At 47.1% G+C, this 24,282-nt stretch overlaps 1 protein-coding gene across 6 annotated transcripts in view; it reads right to left on the bottom strand.

Moving 5' to 3' along the window:
- Nucleotides 1-2,929: 2,929 nt before the first annotated feature.
- SLC6A12 (solute carrier family 6 member 12) overlaps nt 2,930-24,282 on the bottom strand; it is a 39,963-nt gene continuing 18,610 nt past the window's right edge. For 5 of the 6 annotated variants that reach the window (XM_027792964.2, XM_027792962.2, XM_027792961.2 and 2 more), the window contains 9 exons: nt 21,709-21,843; nt 19,505-19,608; nt 17,848-17,972; nt 17,442-17,554; nt 15,973-16,110; nt 14,515-14,617; nt 8,089-8,189; nt 6,831-7,001; nt 2,930-5,630 (listed from right to left, as the gene is read on the bottom strand). In XM_027792964.2, coding sequence (XP_027648765.1) covers nt 5,487-5,630; nt 6,831-7,001; nt 8,089-8,189; nt 14,515-14,617; nt 15,973-16,110; nt 17,442-17,554; nt 17,848-17,972; nt 19,505-19,608; nt 21,709-21,843 — 1,134 coding nt within the window. In that variant the 3' untranslated portion in view covers nt 2,930-5,486. The remainder of the gene's footprint in view (nt 5,631-6,830; nt 7,002-8,088; nt 8,190-14,514; nt 14,618-15,972; nt 16,111-17,441; nt 17,555-17,847; nt 17,973-19,504; nt 19,609-21,708; nt 21,844-24,282) is intronic. The other variant, XM_027792965.2, reaches the window with a different exon arrangement.

Consider the following 24,282-nt stretch of genomic DNA (forward strand, 5'->3'; position numbering starts at 1 on the left):
AAATGAGTGTGTGCATGCCTTTGGTCCAGAGCAGCCATCCTAGACAGCTAGTGGGGTAAAGCTCCTTGTCCAGGCTGTAACCCAGGCTGGGCAGGAAACTATTCCACAGCCTGTGAAAACAAACAAACAAACAAACAAACAAACAAAAAAAAAAAAAAAAAAAAAAAAAAAAAGAGAGAGAGAAAAATCAAGAGACCATTTCACGGCATGGTCTTGGCATGTCACCAAAAGCAGGACTGGATAGAGTTGCCCATGACTGGCTTTTCACTGCCATTGAAAGCACTTATAATCATAGAATCATTTAGATTGGAAAAGACCTTTGAGATCAAGTCCAACCATTAACTCAGGACTGCCAAGTCCACCACTAAACCATGTCACAATTTCTCCCTGGGAATCCCTTTCCTTTCCACATAACTTTCCAAGCACAGGCTTGACAAAGCAGAACAGACAGCTCCAAAAATACATGTCCTCCTTTGCAGATTCAGTCATGGGTCAGGGATTCAATACAGAGCCAGGATTTTGCTCCAAGAACAGTCAAGGGGCCAGGCTTTATTCTGAGTTTAAAAACAAAACAAACTCCCTACCACCCCTACAAATACTGTTAGACATGTTTCTTCTTTTCCCTTGGTCTCAGCAAGATATTCAGGAATACAATCTTTGACTTTAATGCCCCAGCTCTTCCCTGCAGCCCTGTGGAGGGAACTGGATAGCAGCATATACACATCTCCTCAGTCTCTCGGATCTTAAATTTTAATCCTTACTCTTTGAAAGCTTACTTTATCTTCTCCTTTGATGAACATTACTCCCTCTTACTCTGTTCAAACCAGACTTAGCTTATTAGTAAGAGGTGACCGTATGTAAGCGTGCATAACCTAATAAAGCAAAGAACAGCAAGACAACCTGATGCTCTTTATACCTTCATGACTGCAGATTTTCCTGGCCCTTGCATGCTGTACTCCCAAGTCGCTTGGCTACTGTCTCTTATTTCTACCTGGGCAAGGCTCACCTCCCTTCAAGCCCAGGAAAGTGCCTCGCCAAACCTTCTTGCCACACACCAGGGAAGCAAAAGCCCAGGAAAGGCCCCAGATGTAAGCACAAACCACACAGCCTCTGCAGACACCCATAACTCACACAAGGCACACATGACTTAAGATCTGAGAAACCAGCCTTCCCTGTTCTTCTTCCACAAATAAAAATGTCCTGTTTCCTCCAGCTCAGTCCCTACTGCCCTGTGTCCTCCCTCTCCTGGCATGCACAGGATCAAGGGAAAATCAAGAGCTTTGGTCGCGACAGAGCTGTGGCTTCAAGTGTAGCTAACCCCTGCACTAGGGCTGTCACAGGCATAGCTTCTCTCCACCCAAAAAGCTAAGATGAGGGCTGGAGGGAGGGCACAGTTGCACCTCCAGATAATTGGGATCTACAGAAGTTCACTGTCCTTTGCCTGAGAGCTACCATGGTCACTGGGGCAGGAGAAGGTTTGAGAACCAAGCTCCAGCCAAGATGAAATGCCACTGAAATTCTCCTCCCCCAATTCTCCTCCCCCCAAGAAATTATGTTGGGTGTTGAAGCCATGAAAACTGAAGATATCCTGATGATGAGAAGAAATACATATTACTTTATGCTGGACAGAGGTAGAAGTGGAAGAACTGCTGTGAGAGTCCTTCAGAGCTTGGGTGCACCCTCCGGAGCCAGGATGGGAAGGGCTTCCCGGCCAGTTCCCCAGGGTCGTGCAAGGGACACCACAGTGTCTCCCCACCTGACCAAGTGCAGGGGGCAGCAGTCCAGCCAGACCAGGAATCACCCTCATTCAGATGAGAATCTAAGGGAAGAGGCTCAAGACCAACACGTGTAAAAGAAACTTGCCAGAAAGGCATGGGAAGGGGCTCTCTTGATGCACAGAGGGATGGACATATCCATTCTGGCTGAGAGGGTGGATGAGTGATGGGGGGAGCATGTCAAACAAATAACCCTTAACAACTTCCTTGGTTTGTTTGCCATTTGTTTTATCTTTCTTTCATTAAATATTGTCCAGTACAAGTTTTCAGCTATCATCTCCTTTTTTTTTCCATTTGCCACTGTCAAAGTAAGAAGGGAGGGAAGGCTGAAGGGAAGGGAATGGGGAAAATGAGAAGAAACAAAAGAGAATGAAGAGAGGAGGAGGAAAATACAAGACCTTTTGGCTTGATTTTTCTTTGCTAACAAACTATTTTCCTGACTTTCCTTTCTGGAGAGAGGGGTGCAAACGGCCTTTTTAATGAAAAAAACCCTGAAAAATCAAAAGTGGTAATTGGGAGCCTGGCAGATGTCTGTCTTTTCCTCTATATACAATGTTTTTCCTCCACCCAGGAAGAGAAGCACAGTATGGCCACCTTATAACTTTCCTTGGACTTCAGCTTCAAAAACATTGTGTCTTGGCATGTTATCAACAATTACAGAGGCAAAAAAACCTTCTCTCTCCTCTCCGTACCACTCCTTTGATAGTGTACTTACACCCTGGTGGTACGCAGGAAGGGAGCAGTTTCCCATCAGACTCGGAGATGTCCAGAAATGCCCACTTCCAGGGGCTGATGGAGACCTGTCAGATCTGTTGTATGCACACGGCGATGACTGAGAGGTTTGTATAAGTTCAGCAAATCATTGCTTTGTCCCTGACTATGCCTGCACACCGAGGGTCTCATAGCAAAAGCCAGCCATTGGTGGCATTTTCTGCTATTCCCCCAGTTGGGTGCACTTGGGTCACTGAGCTTTCCTTTAAACTTCCTGAGACTCTGTCAATCCCATCCAATGCATCTAGATTAATTTCTCCATCCAGGGAATTTTGTAACTGCTTTCAATGGAGACAGCAATACCTCCTCTGACTTTATTAAAATACGCTGCTTCCTGGCAAAGGTGAGATGCTACTATCAGATCATACACAAGCAACAGAGGAACCAGTTCATGCAGTATTTATTTTTGATAACACAGCTCCATGTCTGTGCTCCAAACTGAAGAGTGATTTATTTCTCTCTGGGATTTTTGCAGTGTTATCCAACTACCTCAGAAAAAGGAGTGAACACATCTCCAGAACTTCTCTGGTAGTAGGAGACTACCTCACATCTTTGAAGGCATGGTAGCAGGAGCAAAGAGGTCAAATGTCCTACCAAGGGTCCTACAAAAAACCTGTGCTAATGCCTAAGACTGAATGTGAATGGCAAGTCCTGGTCCTTTAACATTCCTGTTTCTTGAAGAAGAAAAGGCAGGTTTCCTTCTCAAAACTCACACCACCATTTTGACCACAGGTAAGTGCAGCCCATGCCTGAAATCAAACCTCTCGTGCACAGCCCTGCCGCAGCTTCAAGCACAGGGAGGCAGCCACAGAGCACCCAGCAGACAGCCAGCACTCCCGGGGCTGGTGATACCTCCGGCTAATCTGGATCTGCCACCCTGGCACTGCTGCTCCTTGGTGGCAACCACTGGCTTTTGCTCCAGCTGCATGCAGAGACCTGCTGCAGGTAGCTGCTGCCACCACCAAATCGTGAGTGACACAGCTGGGAGGGAGAGGAGAAAACACCAGAATACTTACCATGAGACCTGACTGCAAGCCTCTGGATGTTAAGCTCTTCCCACAATTATTGTAGTAGCGTGACATTCAGTTCTTTAAAAAATAAAAATAAAATAAATGGGACCTTACGTGGTGCTGCAGTCCTTTGCAGGAAACAAGAATGAGCTTTGTCAGCTCTCTCTGCCTTTTACAGTAAACCATCTGCAGTCAAACGGTAGTGTCCCGGAGATGTACAAATTTTGATATTTGAATTTCAGTGTTCATTTCACCAACAGTCTTTAGTTTTTAAAGGAAAGGAAATTAAGTGGGGGAAAGATTTTCCTATGCTAATTCACCAGTTAAACTCACAGGAAGCTGCAAAAGATAAGGTTCCCATAGTAATTGGAACAGGTACTGCATTGCACAGATGAGGCCTAATTTTCCCACTTACTTTCAGCGCTGGTGGTTTATCTCCACATAGCACAGGGAAAAGCAATTACTTGGAATGAGGAACAAAGGAAAGGAGCCTGTGGCATCTCTGATTCTTTTTAATGGCTATTTGGCATGGTTTGATGCACCACTATTGAAACACAGCCATGCACCAGCGTGTACCCTTGACCATGGCAAAGCTCCTGTGGGGGATCCGGCCACTGGCTTTTCCTGTTTTTAACTGTGAAGTTCTGATGGGTATTCAAGCAGGTTTTGGCAGGGAATTTTACAGCTACAGCCTCCACAGGACAGAGCTGTCTGGCACAGCACCAAACACCGCATCCAAGTGCAATCCTTCTCAGCCATCGCCTCATGTTCATGACTACCCTGGCAACAAGAGACCTTTAATTTGCATTATCTGCTTCCGATTAACCCATCTTACCTATTAATTACTGCTTTATCTTGCCTGAGCTTATGAGAATCGCACCCAATTATGTCTTCCTTATCCCCTGAGCAGTCATCTGCAGCAAAGCAGAGGGAGCACAATCCTTTGCCCACCCTCACCCCAAAGCTACTTTGCAGCACAGAATCATGCCCAACAACTCCTTCATTAATTCATCTACAAAATGCCCCAGCAGTGCAGTTACATCTGTGGGTGTGCATTCCCCAGGGTCTCATTTTCCCCTGCTGTGCTGCAGCTCAATTTTTACCAACTGCTCTGGGACTTTTCCTGCACTCCATGAATTTTCTGAAAGAATTGTCAAATATTCAGCTGTTTCACTCTTGGATGCATTTTCACTGGGCTGTGTAGTTTTGACCAAGAGTGAGTCCCCTAGAAAATTATTCTTCACCCCCTTTCCAGCCTGAAACTGCCTTGAGATCCATCAATAACTATGATTGCATCAAGAATCCTGTCACTCACTTCCCTTTCAGTGACAACTGAGGCTATAACTACTAATGCTGCAGCCTCCTTTTATCATTGCCTATGATACGTTCCTGGCTCCCTCTCCCTCGTACGTAGGTGACCTAGCAATGCACTTTCTTTTGTCATCCTCTAGCTTCTTATGTACTTCCGAACCAACTTACTTATTCCCCATGCTAACACCTCATCATTTTGTGCCTTTGCATCCCTAACTTTGCTCCTGCACACCTTTATTTCTCTGCTCTCTCTCACCACTGTGGTTTCCTTTCCTCCTCCCAACAAGATGGCTGGGTTTTTTTCTTTTCTTTTTTTTTTTTTTTTTTTTTTTTTTTAGTATGTTGTCTTTCTCTTCCCCCCAGTGTCAGTACTGAAGGACACTTTTGACAAAAGTGTGTTGCTCTCTTCCCAGCTGCTGACAGGGAGAGTTGTCCCCAGGATGTCAAAAGAAATGTTGTCCCCAGTGGGTGCAACCAGCTGGCTGAAAGGAGGCAATGTCCCGGATGCTTCTGTCTCAGATGTGAAGGAGAGAAGGGAAGAGCCCAGGAAAGAAAAGAAACCACTTCAGGAAGGAGAGAGCGCATCAGTCCGGGGTGTGGAGGAGACATTCCCAGTGCCTCAGAAGTGGGTTTCTCTCTCTGTGATACTGAGCACCTCCTGGACTGGAGGGGACCACCCCTTGTGCTTCAGTTCGGACAGCCCCACCATGTGCTTCTTCAGCTGCGGCAGGTCCTCCGCTGGGGAAATCAGCTGTGTTAGCCGCTGCAGAGAGGAAGTGTCTGTTAATTAAGCTGGTAAACAAACTGACACCCAATAGTGATCCACAACCATTGCTGGGGGCAAAGGCATCTGGAGAGCTAACTGTCCCAGCTCCTGCTCCCCTCCCACCGAACGGCTGTGAAAGGGAGAGGAAGGAGAGCAGGCTCACTTTAACTGCTCTCAGTGGCAATTATTCCACTCAAACCTGGGCCATGGACTGACAACCCGACAAACAGGGCTCCTCACAGACATGTTTCTGGGAGGAGAATGAATATTCCCTGGCTGTGTTGACAGTGCAGGGTCCTCTTCTCCACGACCCCGCAATGTGACTGTCACACCTACACCACAGCCACAGGGATGCTCCCATCCCCTGTTCACCTGCTCCCTGACCCTACCAGCCACAGATGAGCCTACAGCCAGTGAAGATGGGGAAGGACCAGAAAACAAATTGCGCAGAAATGTATATGTACTGTACATCACTCAGGCCTTTCTTCATGGATCAGGTGGGGTGTCATCTCCATAACACCGTCTTCCTAGACACCATTCTTCCTAGGACAAGGACAAGGTGTCTGCACTGAAAGAGGACAGACCTGGGCATGGCACAGGGTAGGCCTTTACAACTCTGTGAGCATGTCCTCTTTAATAACCATGGATAATTTCTTCAGAGAAAATAACATAGTCCTGACACAGGACTTAAAGGGGAGCAGGAGCAAGGGACAAGAAGTAAGGCAAAACAGATCCTGGTTTTGTACCTGGTTTGCACTGGCACCAGTCAGTAACAAAAGAGCAGGCAAAGGTGGTGGCATGCCACCTTTACTTACATGACCGGTGGGCCCACCTGAACCATAAACCAAATCAATCAGCCTGTGGCCTTGGGTAGCCCACACCGAGGGGGTCCTCTGCCATCCAGTGGAGTCAGCGTCACAGACAATCTGCATATGTCCATGTATTGCACAGGGCATGGTGGTTACAATGTCTCATGAAGACTCTGGACATTCAATGATCCCCTGGGAGCTGTGCTGAGACTCTCCAGACCCTCCAAATGGCCAATAAGAGCTGCAGGACATTCTGGGCAGGAGCCACCCTCACCCTCCCTTGCCTTCTCCGAGGAGAAATGTGCCATGTGCACCTTCCCTGTGGCCCTTCCCACAAGCTGCCTGGGGGAAGAAACAGCAATTCACCCGGTGGCCACCATTCCAGTACCTGCTTCAGGGGTCCTTTGGTTTTCAGGAGGATGAAGATGGCGTAGAGAGGAATGCAGACCATGGAGGAAAGTGCCATCAGCCAGCCTACCATGTAGCCCCAGGGTGGGTACACATAGGAATTGTTGTATTTCAAAGGTGTGTACTTTATCAGGGAAAACAGGAAGACAGCCTGAGGAGCAGAAAACACAATATAGCTAGAGCAAAGGGAGCAGCCAAGCCAGGCAGCCTGGCCACCCTGTAAGCACCAGCTGGGTAGCAATGAGCATACTGTCTCGCATGAGATAGCATGGACCTTGTTAGCTGCAGTGAGGCAGAGCCTGGTGCCTGCTGGCTGTGGAAGAAGTTATCTTAGAGCCAGGGCCACACTTCTCCACAGTGTAAAGCCTTCAGGCTTCCTAAAAGTTCAACCTAAGTAAAGTTGGCAGCAGCTTTGAGGGTTCAGCAATGTTGAGACAGCAATTTCTTCATATCAAAGTCAGGAATTGTTGTTCTCCCTGGCAGAAGCCCTTCAGAACTACTACGCAGGCACAGAATTACCCCTCTTGGGACTCTCTAGCCACAGAGCTCTCAGATGATTTGGGTTGGATCAGGCTTGCTTTGAAAATTTCCCTAATAGTCAACTCCTGCTGGAGCCCAAGGACAGAGGACAGGAAATTTTTTGTAAGCTGTAGCTATAGATCCCATCTGTTTTCCCACTGAGGTCAAACAAAACAACCCTCAACATCAGATGCAGGAGCAGAATGTGCCTCGGAATTCATGTAAAAGTCAGTGGAGCAAGACTGGACATAAACTCAAAACAAGCAAGAACTTGCCTGACTTAGGGTGCATTTTCCTTAAACACAGTTGTCACAGAATTTTTAAAAAAGATTTAATAACATAGAAAGCAAATGGCTATGGAAAGGTGTTTCTGAACCATGGGAGGTCACAGGAACACAGGCTGAAGCAAGTATTTCAGAACAGGATAATTCTCACTGGTCTTCTATTCAAAAGTAATTTGACCAAACCTCTCCAGAATTAAGGATACATTTCCCTTTGCCTTCAATTATAAACAAGTGGCTTTTCAGGCTCAATTAATTTTTCAGACAATAGATAAAGCGTTATAAAGGAAATAAATAGCCACCTCAACTATGGACAAGATTTTGCTATTCCATAGCAGTTTGAAAAATTTACAGCAGCACCTTGAAGACAAATCAATGTTTTCTACTGAGAACCCAGGGACCCAGAATAATATGCTGCATTGTCATAATTGCACTTACCAAGCAGAGACCCGGAGTGAACACCAGCCAGCATATCTTGATCAAGGGCCACGGACGGAAACCAATCATGTCCTCAATGTTGTCGTAGAAGCGGTTGGCACCTTGGCCACCAGCCAGCACAGAGACAAAGTCCCAGGTCAGTTCGTTGTTGTTTCCTTCAACCACTATTCACACCAAATCCCCCAACTTTCTTCATTCTCAGTGTTTACTCCTTGCAAAAACACGGCTATCCTAATAATATAGCGGCAGGTAACAGGCTTTTCTGGCATTGAAAAGGCCCATCTGTGGCTAAATACAGATGGAGCTTTTTAACTTCAGCCACAAGCTATCAGAAAGCTTGACCTAGAAGAAATGCCCTGTCCCTCAGACAGCAGCAGCTGTAAGTGAGTGGGTGCAGCCAGCCCATGTGCCACTAAGAGCTGGTAAGGACCAGCACAAGACACAGAGGGGCAGCTGTTTTATAGGTCAACAAAGGAAAGCTCTTGCAGGTTGGGCACATGGGATTGTGTGAGCCTCAAGTGCTAAAAGGAACAAAGAGCGTGGGGGACACCAAGCAAAACCTTCTCTTAGTAACCAGATCGGCACCCTAGGGAAGTCGTGTCGAGAATCCCCACTGAGCTGGGTATTTCCCCTGTCACCAGGAGCCTGCTTTCCACAAAATGTTTTATTTTTGGCATAAAGCTGGAAGACCTGGAAATCCATACTCCTCTGGAAACCAAATTTTCCCTCTGTAAGTGCTGCTGTACTGTCATGGGAGCTGTCCTGTAGGTGCCCAGAGTCCTCCTTCTCCCATTAACTTCACCTACTAAGTGATGTTGTTCACAGTATGTGGAACCCACCTGAATCTCATGGTGCCTCAGAGTGGGATACACCTCTGAATAGCCTCTGAAAGTCCTGCCACTGGCCAGACCCTAACCGTTGACTCTTCCCAACCCAAAGCACAAAGAGGAAATACATGCAATGGTATAGAGAGGAGACGATGTAACACAGACGGACTTCAGCAGACCTTGTATTAAGCTCTAGGATGTCTTCAAAGATCAAACACCTCATGTTGGCCAGAAAGAGATGTAAAATGAATCAAAAAGTCATTCATAAGATGACTTAACTTATGAGTTAACATAATCTTCCTAACTAGAGCTAACCAGAGGCACCATATCAGGCTGCCTCAGGTAAAATAGGGCAAAAATATTAGACAAAAAAAATATGGACCTAGCCTGTCCAGGAAAAGGGTTCCCTGATCAGCACCTCTGGGATGAAATAATACTGTATTTGCATTATTGAAGTTCTATCATGGTGCTTAGCTGATAAAGAAGGACTCTGCTGTTAGGGGTGTTCATCTAGCTGTGAACTCATGGTCATGCCACAGGTCCCACCTGCAAGCAGGATGAGACCTTGCTTCTTTGCATCTTAACATCAGAAGGCTGGGATGGGCAAAATACATCTTAGAGGACTGGCAACACTTGCAGGTGTTTGAGGTTTGGTGGGTTTTATTTTGGTTTATGTTTTTTACGTCTTAGAATTAAATTTCCATATTATGCTTCCTTTAAATATACAAATTCTACAAAGGCACATTATGTGTGCTTTTCTTTTTTGTGATTCTTTCCATTACTTTCTATATCCCATGACTAATGTTTGCACGAAAGCTCTTTTAAACACAGCTTTTTGAAGTATTTAGGCTGGCGGGGGGCAGGTTCTTTGAACATCTCATGGTTCCCATCTTGAGTTGGCAAATTAAAACAAGTAGCCTCAAGCAAAGACAACAAGCTGTGGCATATCAAGGGACAGACAGCCTTGTGTGGGAGCTCAGCCTACACCAGAGAACAGAACCCTAAAGCTTCCAAGCTTTAAATATCATGGGGCTTCAGATAGCATTTCTGAAAATATACTGGGGATGAAAGGGAGATGGTATAAAAAAAAATTGTTTTGCCAAAAAGCCAAAATCATCCACCGGATCAAAAAAAGGGAAAAGATATAAATGACACAATTTGCAGTTTAGAATACAAGCATAGCACAGTCTCTTATACCATACAGTGTTTCCACAGAAACACACTGTGATGATACATGATAGATAAATTAATTTGTAATACAACTTTGTTGAAGTCAAAGTTTCACTGCAAATTTGGATCTAGGATCAAGTGGAAGAGACATAGCAATTAAAGAAATACAAAGATACTAGACAAAAAGAATGACAGAAGAAACACCTATCCTCCAGCAAGAAAACATCCCAAAACTTATGTTGTTAATTACGGTGTGCCTCCACCTGCCCTTATCACTATTTTCTGTAGTACAACGATCAGGTACCGCATTTCCATGTCCACTGTGGCAGTCAGCAGGTGATGTGATGAAACACAATGGGGACTGACATGAATGTCCTCAGAGAGTATATGAACAGGAGGTTTTACATGTTCTGTGTTTTGCAGGCAGATGGAAAAGTAATCAAGCTTAAGAAGTCAGCAGTTCAATCACTCAGCATTGGCTTTTTGAGCAAATTAGAAGCTGGAGGATATGTGCAGTCTCCTTTCCTTCCCAGCACATTAGAAAGATCAGCTAAAACTCCTGCAGAGAAAATCATAAAGATTTCCCCAAAGACATTTTTTGTTGGAATGAACAAAAATGTTTGCTGTTATCCCCAATATCCCAAAATAAGGAAGAATGTATGCAGGCGCAGGGCAGTTATCCATGCGTGCTGGTTCCACTTCTCTTGCGCTGACCAATCCCATATACCTTCCAAGATGTTACACGCTTTTCTGGCAAATCATTTACTTTTCCTACATAATTTTATGGGAACAAACTTCACATGAACCCAACCAGATATTTGCCTACATCCTTACATCTTGTCCTTATGGAGCCTTTTTCATTTTATGGAGCTTATAACAACTGCAAGTAATACTCAAACTGAAACAGGCAAAGATTCTGTTTTATTTTTACAATATCCAGAAAGAGTGAGTTTCACAGATCTGCTAGTTTGGAATCTATGAAAAAGCCCTCCCTTTTAAATCTTTTCTCCCAAGCTGCATTTTTTTGCATTCATCTATACCAAATTTCATCCATGGGATTTCAATAGATGATGACCCTGGCCATAACACTAAGCTTATATCTACTTCCTCTCTGTTTCAAACCTGCAGCATCAACGCCTGTGCCAAACCCGTGCAAAAAACCAGCTGCAGAGGTGTTGTGGCACTGCAACAACTGCGCACACCTTGGGTATCAAGTGCACAGAGCAGGGCCCCTTATGGTCCATAAATAAGCATGTAAGATTGCCTGTAGCCAGTGCATCTGAAAGGATAAAGCACACACAGCCAGAGTGAGCCTGACAGGCAGGATCCAGGCAGAAGGAGGCTGGTAGCCATGCTGCATGTGAGCAAGAGAGTGAGAGAAAGATTTACACCAGCACAACATGGGTTCACCCCAGGGCCACCCACAGGTACCCGCTGGCATCATTTTGCTTTAGCTTTGTAAACAGTCCTAATGGTTTCAGCCTTACTCTCCCGCAGTGATGGAGGCACTCACTTTCTCCTGGAACAGCTAATCCTAATGTGCCTGCTGTGTCTGACTGGAAAATATCCTCCCTGCAGCCCACTTTGGTGGCATCACATTGTGAATCCCAGTGCTCAAAACCTATGCCTGCTTATATGAGGGCTGCCTGTCCCAAAGTGGAAAGGAGAGGAGAAGGGCGGGAGGGAAAAACCCAGACCCTCTAACACTCCCCTCTAAGGAAAGTGATCAGCAGGGCCGATGCTGCACAATCCTTTCACAGGCAGAGTGCAATACGTGAGGAAATCCTCAGATCTTTGCGAGAGCAGCCGCCTGGCAGCAGAGGGAAGCTGCCAGGTGGTGGGTGGTTGGCGTATGTGCTGCGAGAGGGGAAACTCGTAACGCGTATTTGTGTTAGCAAAAATGCTGTAATTCTTCACAATGTAAGCAAGAGGCTCAGCTCTGCCAATTCTGAGGCTGGGGAAAAAGAACAGCAATTGGCACCAGACTTTTTTTTCCACTAAAATGCCTCACCTTGACACTCTGACTACATTTTGGACCAGAATCAGGCCAATAGATGCAAAGCAGAACACCAAGAGGGTAAAATCCTGCTGTGTGGAGTGGGAAAAATGAACTAGTGGTGGTAAGGGAAAGGCCATTTCTCAGTCCTGAGCTGCTCCGTCCCCCTTTCCAGGCTGCTGGGGCAGCATCACCTCATGCTGCTCATGGTCTGCCATTGCTCCTCCCCATGGGTTGTCAGAAAAGGCATGTGGCCTGTGTGACCATAGAAATGGCAGGGGAGGTCTATACATTAAAACATAACTCAGTTTAATGTAACCAAGCATGGTGATGATGAAGCCCTGTCACAGATAAATGAGAATCTCCATCTCCCTGTAAACCCCACAGGGACTGGGTAGAAGGCAACTCTAAATTAAAATGTGGCCAGGGTCTGTTATTCCAAGCTCTGAGGTGAGCTTCCCTTGCAGCGCATCCTTCTAAAATAAATCTCCCTTTCAGATCTGCTTTTCTTGCATTCCCTGGAGGTAAAGCCCAAGCAGTTGGACCTGCTACCATTTCAGTAAGAGAGGTGTCCATCCAGACTAGCAATTGGCTCCTGCTTACATGAAGCATTTGGAGAAACTGATAACCCCTTCCTCAGCAACTGCACTGTAGCCCATGCAACCACGATAAACCTGTAGGCACCAAAGAGAGCACAAAGGGACTGACTGTTCACAGGCTCTTCTTAAGTAAGACAAAGGTGGCACCAAATGAAATTAACATGTGGCATTCAAAACAAGGAAAAGAAAGTGACTCCTTCACACAACACCTGACCAAGCTATGGATCTCTTTGCTGCAGCATTTTGTGGATGATAAATGCTTACCTGAGTCAACTGAAAAATTAACAGAAGAGAAATAAATAGATTTTACTTCAGGCTCTGGAAATCCCTGGGCAACAAGCTGAGTATTGCACCTGGCTCTGGGATTCCCAGCACAAGAAAGACATGGACCTGTTAGAGCAGATCCAGAGAAGGGCCATGAAAATGATCTGAGGGCTGGAGCATCTCTCCTGTGAAGAAAGGCTGAGAGAGTTGGGTTTGTTCAGCCTGAAGAAGAGAAGGCTCTAGGGAAACATTGCTGTGGCCTTTCAATATATAAAGGGGGGCTTGTAAGAAAGACAGAGAGGCTTTTTACTAGGGATTGTAGTGACAGGACAAGGAGTAACAGTTTTAAACTGAAAGAGGGTAGATTTAGATTGGGTATAAGGAAGACATTTTTTACTATGAGGCTGCTGGGACACCGGAACAGGTTGCCCAGAGAAGCTGTGGATGCACCATCATTGCAAGTGTTCAGGTCTGGTTGGACAGGGTTTTGAGAAACCTTATCTAGTGAAAGATGTCCCTGCCCACGGCAGGCAGGGTGGACTAGATGACCTTTAAAGGTCGCTTCTCACCCAAACCATTCTATGGTTCTATAATAAGTTGTTAGAAGCTGGAAGAATATTTACAAAAAGTATTATTGCTAACTTTTCTGCTATTATACTCCTTCCTGAGCATCCACTCCTGGCCATTGAAAGAGGCACAGTGTGATGCCTGACGTCTTTTCCTTAGGTTAGGATGTCCATGCTGCTTGGCATAGCTAGGAGCCAGCAGATTTGTGGTTGTGAAGTGTTGAGGGTCTGGTCTAAGCTGGTATCTAAGATAGCATTGCACTACCCTTGCAGGTACTGAGCCCCTGTAGCTCCATGAAGCTAGGGAGAGAGAGCAGCTGCTCTGCATCACACACATCTAGACCCTTTGCCCCAAAACCACCAGCCCCAGGGTACGAGCTTCAGGGAGATGAACTGCAGCCTGCATGCTCAGGAAGGGATCTTCCATAGGATATTGCAGGATACTCTTCTTACTGCCCAGACTAACAAGCAGTTGGTTTCCTTCTGACAGTTTGTGGAGCTCAGTTTAATGCTGGTCTCAAGTAGTTTAGTTACAGACTTCGCTGAGAGCCATAGCATTCCCTCCCATTTCTTTTAAGAGTGCTGTCACAGCCCATGCAAACAGGAAGCATGTATCATCACAAAAGTAACGCACAGCAAGTCTGCATCCCAGCATTTTGTGTTAAATTAACTGACATGGCTAAATTAAAGGCATAATGTAAGCAGACAGTAACAGAGACCAAAGAATAGCTGTCAGTCCTCTATAGCTGATTTTCTAATTCAAAGGGCAGATGGGAAGAGCAGCCAGGTAGTTCAACATGTGGAACATTCAGAGAAGGAAAAAACTTTCATACTCTACATGTGGAGCAATTAAGAAATGTTGTGAGTAAACAGTGGAAACCAGACAAGAGGGTAATTATAGCATTTCTTTGCCCCTTAAAGATCTTTTCTATTCACTGCCATTTCTCAGCCCCCCCCATCCTTGCCTTGAGAAAAAGCAACATAGTTTTTTGTCCTTCACTTACCATATACCCATCCTACACAGATGACTTCAAAAATGGCCAGGAAGAGCAGGCACGTGCCGCTGGCAGCATAGTAGTCAAAGAGCTGGAAGATGTACATCCCACCCTGTTGAAGAGGTAAAGAAAAGAGAGTTATGGCGAAACTGTTCCATGTCAGGGAAAAATGACTAAGGCAAGTAGAATAGCAGTAGAAACACTGCATCTAGAGAAGTGGGAGAAAGAGAAGAGCCTTCTCTTGGGCTGTCACAAAAAGGCAGTCAGGCCTGGCTGGTTTCCATAGGAGCAGGATCCAGTTTGTTTGCTTGTTTTCAATCAATCAGCAAGTTTCAAGCATCATTTCAAAACATCACATAGCAGTGGAGAACTTCACACCCAAGAAATTTGAATCCTGAGGATCAGGACATTTAGGTACCTCATGTAAGCTGCATCCATCTTTACATATTGCTCAAGGTCCAAGCCCTGCAACAGCAGAGGCATGTGGTTTCCCTGCTGCCTCTGCCTTCAAGCTGAGCCCTGCATAGTTGCCATCAGCTGCCTCTACAGGTCAGTAGATGACTCCCCTCTCTTACTTTCATGTATTTTCTCAGAGACGGCTTCTCCAACAGGAGTCAAACAGATGCTTTCAAGTAGTGCTGAAGGGCTCTAGACATTGCCAGAGTAGAACACCCTTCATCCTACCACACATGAGGTGACATCCTGCGATGGTGGAACTAGATGCCTCCATGCAAGGGGGCATGCAAAAAACATGGGAACCCTTAACACAGTTTCACTCAAAGCTCTCTCAATGGCAGTGGGAGGTGCCTTCAGCAAATATTTAGCCAGGATCCTGTTGGAGGATCATTCGGCAGTGCCTAAGAAGTTTAGCAGGAATTACCTGTCACTTACAGAACATAGAGGCAGAGGGGTGCTGAGACTCCCACCCAAGTGTGTGGCACGCACACACAGCACAGCACACCACTGTGAGGAAGAGGTGCTTGGCTACTAGCTGCAGAGCAGGACAAACACTGTGCACTTAGCATCGTACCAGCACAGCTCTGCTTCTGGTCCCAGGGATCACAGGCTTTCCACTGGTTCAGGCAGGGTTATAGTCCAGCCATTGCCCCCAGCCTTCCCTGCTGCTGAAGAGCTTCTTGTGGAAAGCAGCTAGCAAACAACCACTGCCCTTAGAAGAGCTTCTGCTTGTGCAGCTGAGCTTGTTTTAGTCACCAGGCCTGGTATTTGCATAAAGCTGTATGTCAGGCAGCCTCTTTGGGCTGAGGGACCATCTCTCTGGAAGGCTCAGTTAAGCAGTGAGTACACTAGCATTACACAGGGTAAAAGCAGCACCAGCTGTGAAAGACACCAGATAATGCATCAGAAATTAAGGACAATTAACAGCATCAAAGATTACCTTGCTGTCTCTACCCAAGTCTAGCAGGGTTTCTAGTGTTCAGCCTAATACCCCAGCTACTCTTTTCTTACCTCAGTGACCAGCAATAAGCCCAGCAGGTAGCATGTGACTGCAATGGCCAGGATCAACAGCTCCCGACGCCCCTTCTTCCGAAACACTCCCGGGAACATGTCAATAAGAGCTGTCACCATGCTTTCCACACAGACAAACTAAAGAATAAGACAGGTCAGAAAAATCAGTGTCTACTCTTCCCCAAGCACGAACTCCTTCTCACTGCCCTTTCATGCTCCAGCTGCCCAAACCCTTATTTTTTTGTTTTCTTTTTTTGTCTGTCTTGCTTCCACCAAGGGCCAGCTGCAGCTGCTAGGGACCCAAACACAGCCTGATACATCAGTGAGGTCTCCTATGGAGTAGACCAAAGGGTCAAAAGTACAGTCCCATGCTGGACGGGTGAACTGTGTAGAAGGAACTGCCTCAAACCAACAGATCATGCTGCAGCACAGCAGGAGTGACCAAGGAATGGGGAGGCAAGGAGCAGACTGTGTCCCTCGAGCAGGATGAGGAAGCACTTGAGATGGCACAAAGAACCCTTGTGCCAGAGGGGAGCTCCCCCTGCCATTGTGAAGCTAAGGGCAGCCAGGTGACTGTGGGGCACAGCTCAGCCCTAACATGAAGCACACCCTTTGTACAGCAGCACTGGCTGCAAAATACACCACGACTGCCTGGGACAACCCAGTAAAGCAGGTGGTCATGGGTCCCACAGGTGAATTGCTGCCTTTTGAGCCTGCTCATCACCACATGTATGGCGCTCAGTCCCACAGAGCATGTCACCCATGGGGTACATAAGAGAACATCAGCCACTGCTAGAAAAGCTCAGCCAGCACAGAGTCATAAGCAAGGTGAGGCAGGAGGGGACCTCAAGCCAGAGAAACAAGGGAAAGAGACCTCTTTCACCAGGTGCAGGGGCTGAGGTGCTGCAAAGTGGAGCCTGAGCAGAGCATCCTGCCTGGCAGACATGCCAGAGCATCCTCTGCTCTCCTCCTTCCAGTACCAGGGTTGCATGCTACGCTACGCAGGGTGCTCTGCTGGATTTTGCTCCTGGCATAACAGGAGTATGGGAGGGTAAGAGATGGGCACAGCAGTGAGGAGAGCACACAGGGCTTGCTCTGGTGAGATGCACCTGAGAGAAAACAGCCTCATTCCCCTTCCCATGCCAGGCCTCACTCCATGCCAGGCCTCACTCCATGGTGTGCACGGTTTCGGTGCTGGCACGGAGGTTGGCGGGGGTGTTGCTGGGATACCCTCATGTACACACCGGGAGAAGGATGCCAAAGAGAGACACCAGTGCACATAACCACAGGCCTCCCGTTGGCCCTGATTCTGAGCTCCCACTGTGTGAAAGTGCTGTGGACAATGTGCAGAACGTGTTTAAGGAACCAGCAAAGCATATAACCATGGTTTTTTTCCTCATGGCCTTGAGGAATGCTCAGGACGGGGACAGGCACCTGGGCATTAGACAAGGAGGGGTCATTTGCTGTACCTGGCTGTCCAGTCCCAAGAAGATCAGCATGAGGAAGAAGAGGCAGGACCAGAGCTGTGACACAGGCATCATTGTTACTGCTGTTGGATATGCTATGAAAGCCAGGCCAGGACCTGCCAACAGATCACACGATGACTAGGTATGGCCTCTCTACCACCACTGCCTGCCACCACCACCCTGCAGCACAGGCTGAGGTCACATACTGCTTTAAAGATCATATCACCACAGCTCCTTGCCCACACAGGGCTGAAAGCTATGTCAGGGAGCACTGGTCCTACAGACCTCACTGCAGACACCCATAGCAACAGAGGATGTAGATAATAACCTGGACTTCACTGCAGAAAAGTCCCCTCCCCTTCAGGCTTTCTGTTTTGCCTTGGCTCTGAAATCTCCCAGCAAAACCTACCTGATTCAGCTACTTCTGCAATGGGTACACCCTGCTCTCGAGCCATGAAACCCAGCACAGAGAAAATGGCAAAGCCAGCAATGAAGCTGGTGGCACTGTTCAGGAAGCAGAGCATGATGCAGTCCCTGCAGGGGGGAGACCAGAGAGAAATCAGTGTTTCCCACTGCAGAGTGGGTTCACTTGGGATCATGTCTGTACTCAGCTTCCCCGGTCGGACAGTATGGACCAAGGAATATCGATGCTGCTCTTGAGTTCCCTCAGAAGTAAAAAGCTCAGAAGAGATCCAAAAATAAGCCTACTACCTTGTACCCCACTGTTCAGGAGTTATAGGACTACACGTGGCACAAAGAGAGACATAGGACATCACCAGTGGGTCGTGAATAGGATGCCAAAATGATATATGCAGGGACATGGCAACAAAAAAGTTGACAGGAGTCAAAAGAATAAGAAAAACAACAGAAGAAATGAGGAAAACTGCAAATTAGAAAAAGAAAGAGGTCACAAAAGTAAACAGAGTCAAGAAAGAGGAGAATCTGAAAGCATGAACACGTTTAGGTTCAGCACAAAGACTAATGGGTGAACAAAAATCCTCACCTGACAAGGGTTGTGTCTACACTGCGTTAAGTATGCTCAGCTGGAGGCTGGAACACACTATACCACTTGTCCTGAAACATTTGTGCACTTGCTCACTCTGAAAACCGGGCACCAGCCTGAGCCAGCTAGGCTGGATACCCCACACCCCGGGATCCTGTCTGGGCAGCTGCCAGAGCTGAACCACGGCATCAGCTGCTATGGAGCAGCGTAGACACCCAGCACATTTGGGCCACCCAGAGCTAAGCTGCCAGTCCAAGGCACCTAAAGCTTTAGAGGAAGGCGTCAGTGCACCAGTCCATTGGTGACAGATACATTTCAGGAGAGCCAAGGGGAAGTATTAATTGCCTGACCAACAACCGTGGCAGCACCTATAGGAGAACACAGGAAGAGGAGCGATGATTGATGTCTCCCAAGTACCATTACATTTTCCCATTCATGCTGGAGCAATACATGATGGAATAACAAAGCTTCTGCTCCTCGGGGCTCTGTGGAAGGTGTCAGAAATGGTCCTAATGGCTTCACTGAGCTCCATGTCAGGCCATGGATAAAACAGATCTGTAAACCAAGGGCAAGGAGGAGTCCAGACTTGATTAATCTTCTTGATAGGATCGAAATGCCACTGGCAGTACATTACCTTGATGGAGACAGGGGCCGCAGCCATCATCTTTGTACCACCTCTCCTGCCTAGCAAGTGACAGCAGAGCTGGCCATGCCACCCCTGCTCACTCACCCTGTCAAAATAGCCCATGGTGTCTCCACAGTGGCTGGAACAACATTCCATTTTCATTCCTCCCCCTCCTCCAATGTCTCCTATTTCCAGGCTGATTCACATGGGAGTGCACTACTAAAGCCATTTTCTGGAGCTCCTATGTTCTCTCAGCCACTCCCCATCCCTACGCTGGCTGAGTCCTCTGCAGCTTCTGTGCTCCAAGCAGCTCCTTAGTCAAAGCAGCATGACCCAAGGCTGCCACCTGGGACAGACAGACACTGCCTCAGATGCAGTTCTGTGATGTTTGTCTCTAAGCAAATTTCCAGGATGCAAGGAGTCCAGGCTCCTCTTTACCTGTAACAGTTGTTGGTATATTTGTTGTAGCTGCCCAGAGCTGTCAGGCACCCCTGACCGATGGCATAAGAGAAGAGGATCTGAGTGCCTGCATCCATCCAGACCTAGAACAGAGAAAGTCAGTGGTCTCCAGACCTGGCAACAAAATAAACAAATGCCCTGTCTAGCAGCAATCCCTCCACCCATGCAGAACAAACCCCATGAGACTGAGAGGGACTCAGTGAATGCGGAAACTGGGATACCTCTCTGGGAAAACTGAGCTATAGGACTGGAAGTCCTCTAGGAGAATTCTGGTGGGACTGTTATTTTCACATCGCACTCAAGGTAACACAGCTTCTCCACCCTGTGCCTTTGCATTCTGGGTGAAGACAGAATCCCTGATAGAATGGCTCTGGCTGCAGTTGACACTGCAGGTGTCTGTGGTCCCTACATGGCTCAGGATCCGCAAAGCTACTGGTGAGTCATCCCAAATGAAGGCCAGTGAGTCCTTTGCTTGATCAATGTACTCCCTTCCCAGCTCCCCAGCCTACTTTCCCACATCCCTGAGGCCGTGGTGCAGCATGAATGGCAGAAAATTCCTGGGCTGAGAGATTTCAGGGGTGTCATGCACTCAGGTGCCCCTTTGATCTGGTATTGCATGGGAAAAGCTGAGTGGGCTTGTTCCCCGCTGCTCCAGCCCTCTCCTCCATGGAGGAGTCCCTTTGCTCTGTGTGTTGTGGGCTGAACTGCAGCTCCATTCTCACGCCCTGCCAGGGGTAGCCCTGAGCTGCGAGTTAGCAGGCAGGCAGGAAAACAGCCCACCTTTCTGTTTGTCTGTGTGCTCCTTCTCATACTCTTTTTCATCTAAGCCGTACTCAGTTACAAACATCCAGGCACCTGGAATTTGGCAGCCTTCAAAAAATCCCAGCCCAGGCATTGCTGCTTAAATTCACACGGACGTCTCACAGATGGGCATGTACGTGGGACCCCTTCAGGCACAGGCACACATCCTGCTTTACAGCAAAGCCCCACGTTCTGCCTAAACTCAGCAGCAAGATCTCTCAGTCCTGCTATGCTGGATTGCAGCAGCCTGGAAAGACCATGTCAGCTTTAGTTAGGCTGTGAAAGTCAGGGAGGTTTTCAGTGAATAAGCTCCGACCATAAATAAAACACTCAGCCCCAGTCATCCCCCTGTTATTTATTTTGATATTAAAATGCCATTTACATTCAGCTGGCTCTTTGCATTTAGCACACCACAGATTTTGTACTGACAACACATAATTGCATCTGAAAGCCATTTGGGGGAAAGCAGCGTGCTAATGTGTTTAGCAGCTGGTTTGGGAGCATTTGGGGCTATCTGGGAAGATGCGGGAGGTAAACTGAGACTGTGGGCTAAGCATATTGCTTGGCTGCCTCCACACAAAGATTCAGTGGTGGAATGATCAGCAGCAGTGTCATTTAAATGCTCTTCCCGGGGTGGGGGGTCTGCACTAACACCTCTCTGGGATGGCAGAGGCAGCCTGCATAGTGTTGCTGAGCCGATGTGGGAAAGGGAAGCAACCTGCTGCTACAGAAAAGTGCCGGAGCAGACACCCTGGGGGGATCCTCTAAAAAAGGGTCCTCCTGCCTGCCCTGTGCAGCCCTCAAGGGTGCTGCCCACCTCCTGCCAACCTGGGCTACTTTGCAGGTGCTGGGCTTGGCTGCACCCTGTGCCCTCATCTGGACTTAGCCTCCCTGGGTACACAGCATCCTCCCTGCCAGAGTGCAGTTTCCATGGGTTTCAATGAGTGGTGGCAGGGGCTGATCCTCTGGGCAGCTCCTGACCCAGGCAGATGGGACCAGCCCCCAGGGTGGGTGAAGGGAACCTGCTGCCCAGCTGGGGCACAGCCCATATTACCTGTGCACATGTGGTCTCTGCAAGCACAGGAACCCTGCACTCCCCAGGAGGGCCCTGTTGGAGTCAAACAAAGTGCTAACCAAGCCAGAAAAAATTGTAAGTGGTAGATTATTTCACCATTCCCACTTCTTCCTTAATTATTCACATTTAAGACCCAGCAAAACCATCTGCTACCTGCTGAATATTTCATATACTTTTCTGGTTTTGCTAGCCCATGAGTGGAAATGACCTAATATGCCCATATGCTATAGGCACACGAGCAAAAAAGTTGTGCTGGGCAGGGGGACTGGAAACCTTCCGTGTCAGCACTTGCTTGACACCCACCCACCTGTGGGTCTGCCAGCCTGGAAATGTCCAGCTTCAGGTAGAAGATGATCCCCTCTGCAGCACCCGGCAGCGTGACCCCTCTCACCAGCAGGATAATAAGCATCACATACGGGAAGGTGGCAGTGAAGTAAACAACCTGCAGGTGTAGGGAAACAAGAGGAGAGAGGGTCAGTGGGGAGGGGGTGCAGGCATCATCTCATCTCATCCACAGGCCCCCACCCCAGCAAATGTCCCTGGACTCTGCTGTTGGCTATAGCTACTACTGCTATGTAGAAGATGGGTGAGAAAGAAATCAATCAAGGTTACATCTCACTGGTGATTTAGTTAATCTGCCCTTTGTTCTTCACCCAAGACTCTGCCACTGGTTGCTTTGCTTTATTTTCTTTCCAGTCAGTGTAATTTCCCTGCTTTCCAGCTGTTCTCTTCATCTTTCTAGAGCTGAAGAAGAAACCCAGATCTCTTCCTGTCACTGAGTTTTAATGAGAAGTTATTAAAATGGTCCTATTCCCAGCAAGAGTTCTCCAAATTAAATAGCAACTTTTGGTGCCCAGTTTGAGACACCTCTAAAGGGGCCCCATTTCCAGGTATGCTCATGCGGCACTCTCATCCCTTCAATACCTCTGAGCTCACAGGTGAAAAATGGGGGTACCTCAAAGCCTTTAAAGAAAATGTAGACCATTATTTTTGTAAAATCTTCTTTTCATTTCTTTTTATGTAAATAAATACGACAGTAGAATTAATCATCTCTAATCCACTGCCTAATGTAACTTTTTTTTTTAATTTGCAAAATATCCATAAGCAAGTTGCAACTTCCTAACATTTATTCATTATTAAAATTCATCCAAGGAATGTGAAGGCTCGTTTACTCTATGGATTCATAGTGAGGGGCCTAAAATTACATTTTTTCCTGGTTACTGATAATTGGTCGAATAAGTCACAGTACGTGGTACTTTTGCTATTCCCCAATTGAATGAGAGTGTGAATGCTTTTGGCACAAGTACTAAAATCTATCTTCAGAAATCACTTCTGGGGAACATTTATACACATCAGCTGAATGCACCAAGGAAAGGAAACATAGAAAGAGCACAAGGGTGGGCAAAATGAATAAAAGAAAAAGGCTTTTAAAGAAAATGAGTCTTCACAGAGTTATTTGAAATTATTTTCCTGAGGTCGCTATTGTTTCTTTAAGTTTGAACTCCTTAAATCACAGAAGCATAAACACAAGGGTCTGGCAGGTCTATCCAGTTAGAGCAGCCCCTCAATCAAGCACAACGTCCTGTTTGCTCTGCAGCTGTTGAAGAAAATTATGCACCTACTCAGAATTCCTGGGACCTCCCTACTGTTTATCCTAATCTGTAGTCAGTGAGGAAAAAGAAGGAAGGAGCTGATGTTTTTGACAGTGCCCCTATAGAACTCAAAGTGACAACCTGCAGAGAAGGCAGCTGGCCTGTCTGACCTGTGGTATGTCTCAGGACAGAAAAATCCACCCTGCATTGCTGCACCATGTCAATAACACCTAGCTGGTAAAAAGTAAGCCCTGTATCCTAAAACTTGTGATGGAAAAATCTTCTGTGGTCCCAGGAAAACCATTCCAGCTACTACGTACACTCACTGTTTCCTGTGGCTTTCTGGTCTGATTTTGCCAAACTCTATCAGCCCAAACAGCCTTATCGAACTTCTTTAGCTTTCTCATTGTGCAGGCAAGCTCTCCATGCTGGGGCAGCACCAGGCAAAGGAAATACTTGGTGGAGAGGGCTGAGAGCTGAAGGGAACCTGTGATGACTTAATTACACTTCCATGCAGATCAAACAGCCTCTCAGACCCAATCTCCCAAGATGATACCTCTTGTGAAGATGGTGCTGTGATATTCAAACCAGGGAGCATCAGAGATTTAAGTTTTAAAAGGCAGAGCATCCCCTCTCCCTGTAGACGTGGAGTCTGGCTCTCCCTCCTTGAGAAATAGTAGGCAGCAGGTCAGCACCACCAAGAACCAGAGTCATCAGCAAAGACTGGGAGAAACTTAGTGCACAGACCAAGCTATTGTCTTACTCTGTTAAAACGGGTGCCCAGTCTGGTTTTAAGGTGGGAGATGGGATTTGACACTGAAACATGTGTGTCCAGTACAACAGGGAGCATCTGCCAACAGGAAGGATACTGATTTGAAAGTCTGTTGCAGAAATTGGTTCCCCTCCCTTTGCTATTGGGACATCCCCTGGATACCCACAAGACCCAACCATCACAAATGACCCACCCATCCCACTGCATCTCCAGGAAGGAAGAAGGTCAAGGACATAGCACCATCCCTAAGACCAACCCCAAAGCATCACACATTCATTCAGTCCAGAAGGATAACCAGTCCACCTGATGTACAGGATCAACATCAGGAGGAAGCATTGGCTCCAGCCTCACCAGCAAAATGCAGAAAGTGATTTGCTGAGCCAAAACCCACAGAGCCGGGGAGAGTACAAAGGAAAGCACAAAGACATGTCTCCCATCCTAAGTATTTTGCAGGATAAAGAAGCAGGAGAGATTCATTATCTATTCACTGTGCTGGTTACAGGCAGCAGCTTGTCTA

This window comes from Falco peregrinus, chromosome 6 (assembly GCF_023634155.1).
Source record: "Falco peregrinus isolate bFalPer1 chromosome 6, bFalPer1.pri, whole genome shotgun sequence".
Taxonomy (NCBI): Eukaryota; Metazoa; Chordata; class Aves; order Falconiformes; family Falconidae; genus Falco; species Falco peregrinus.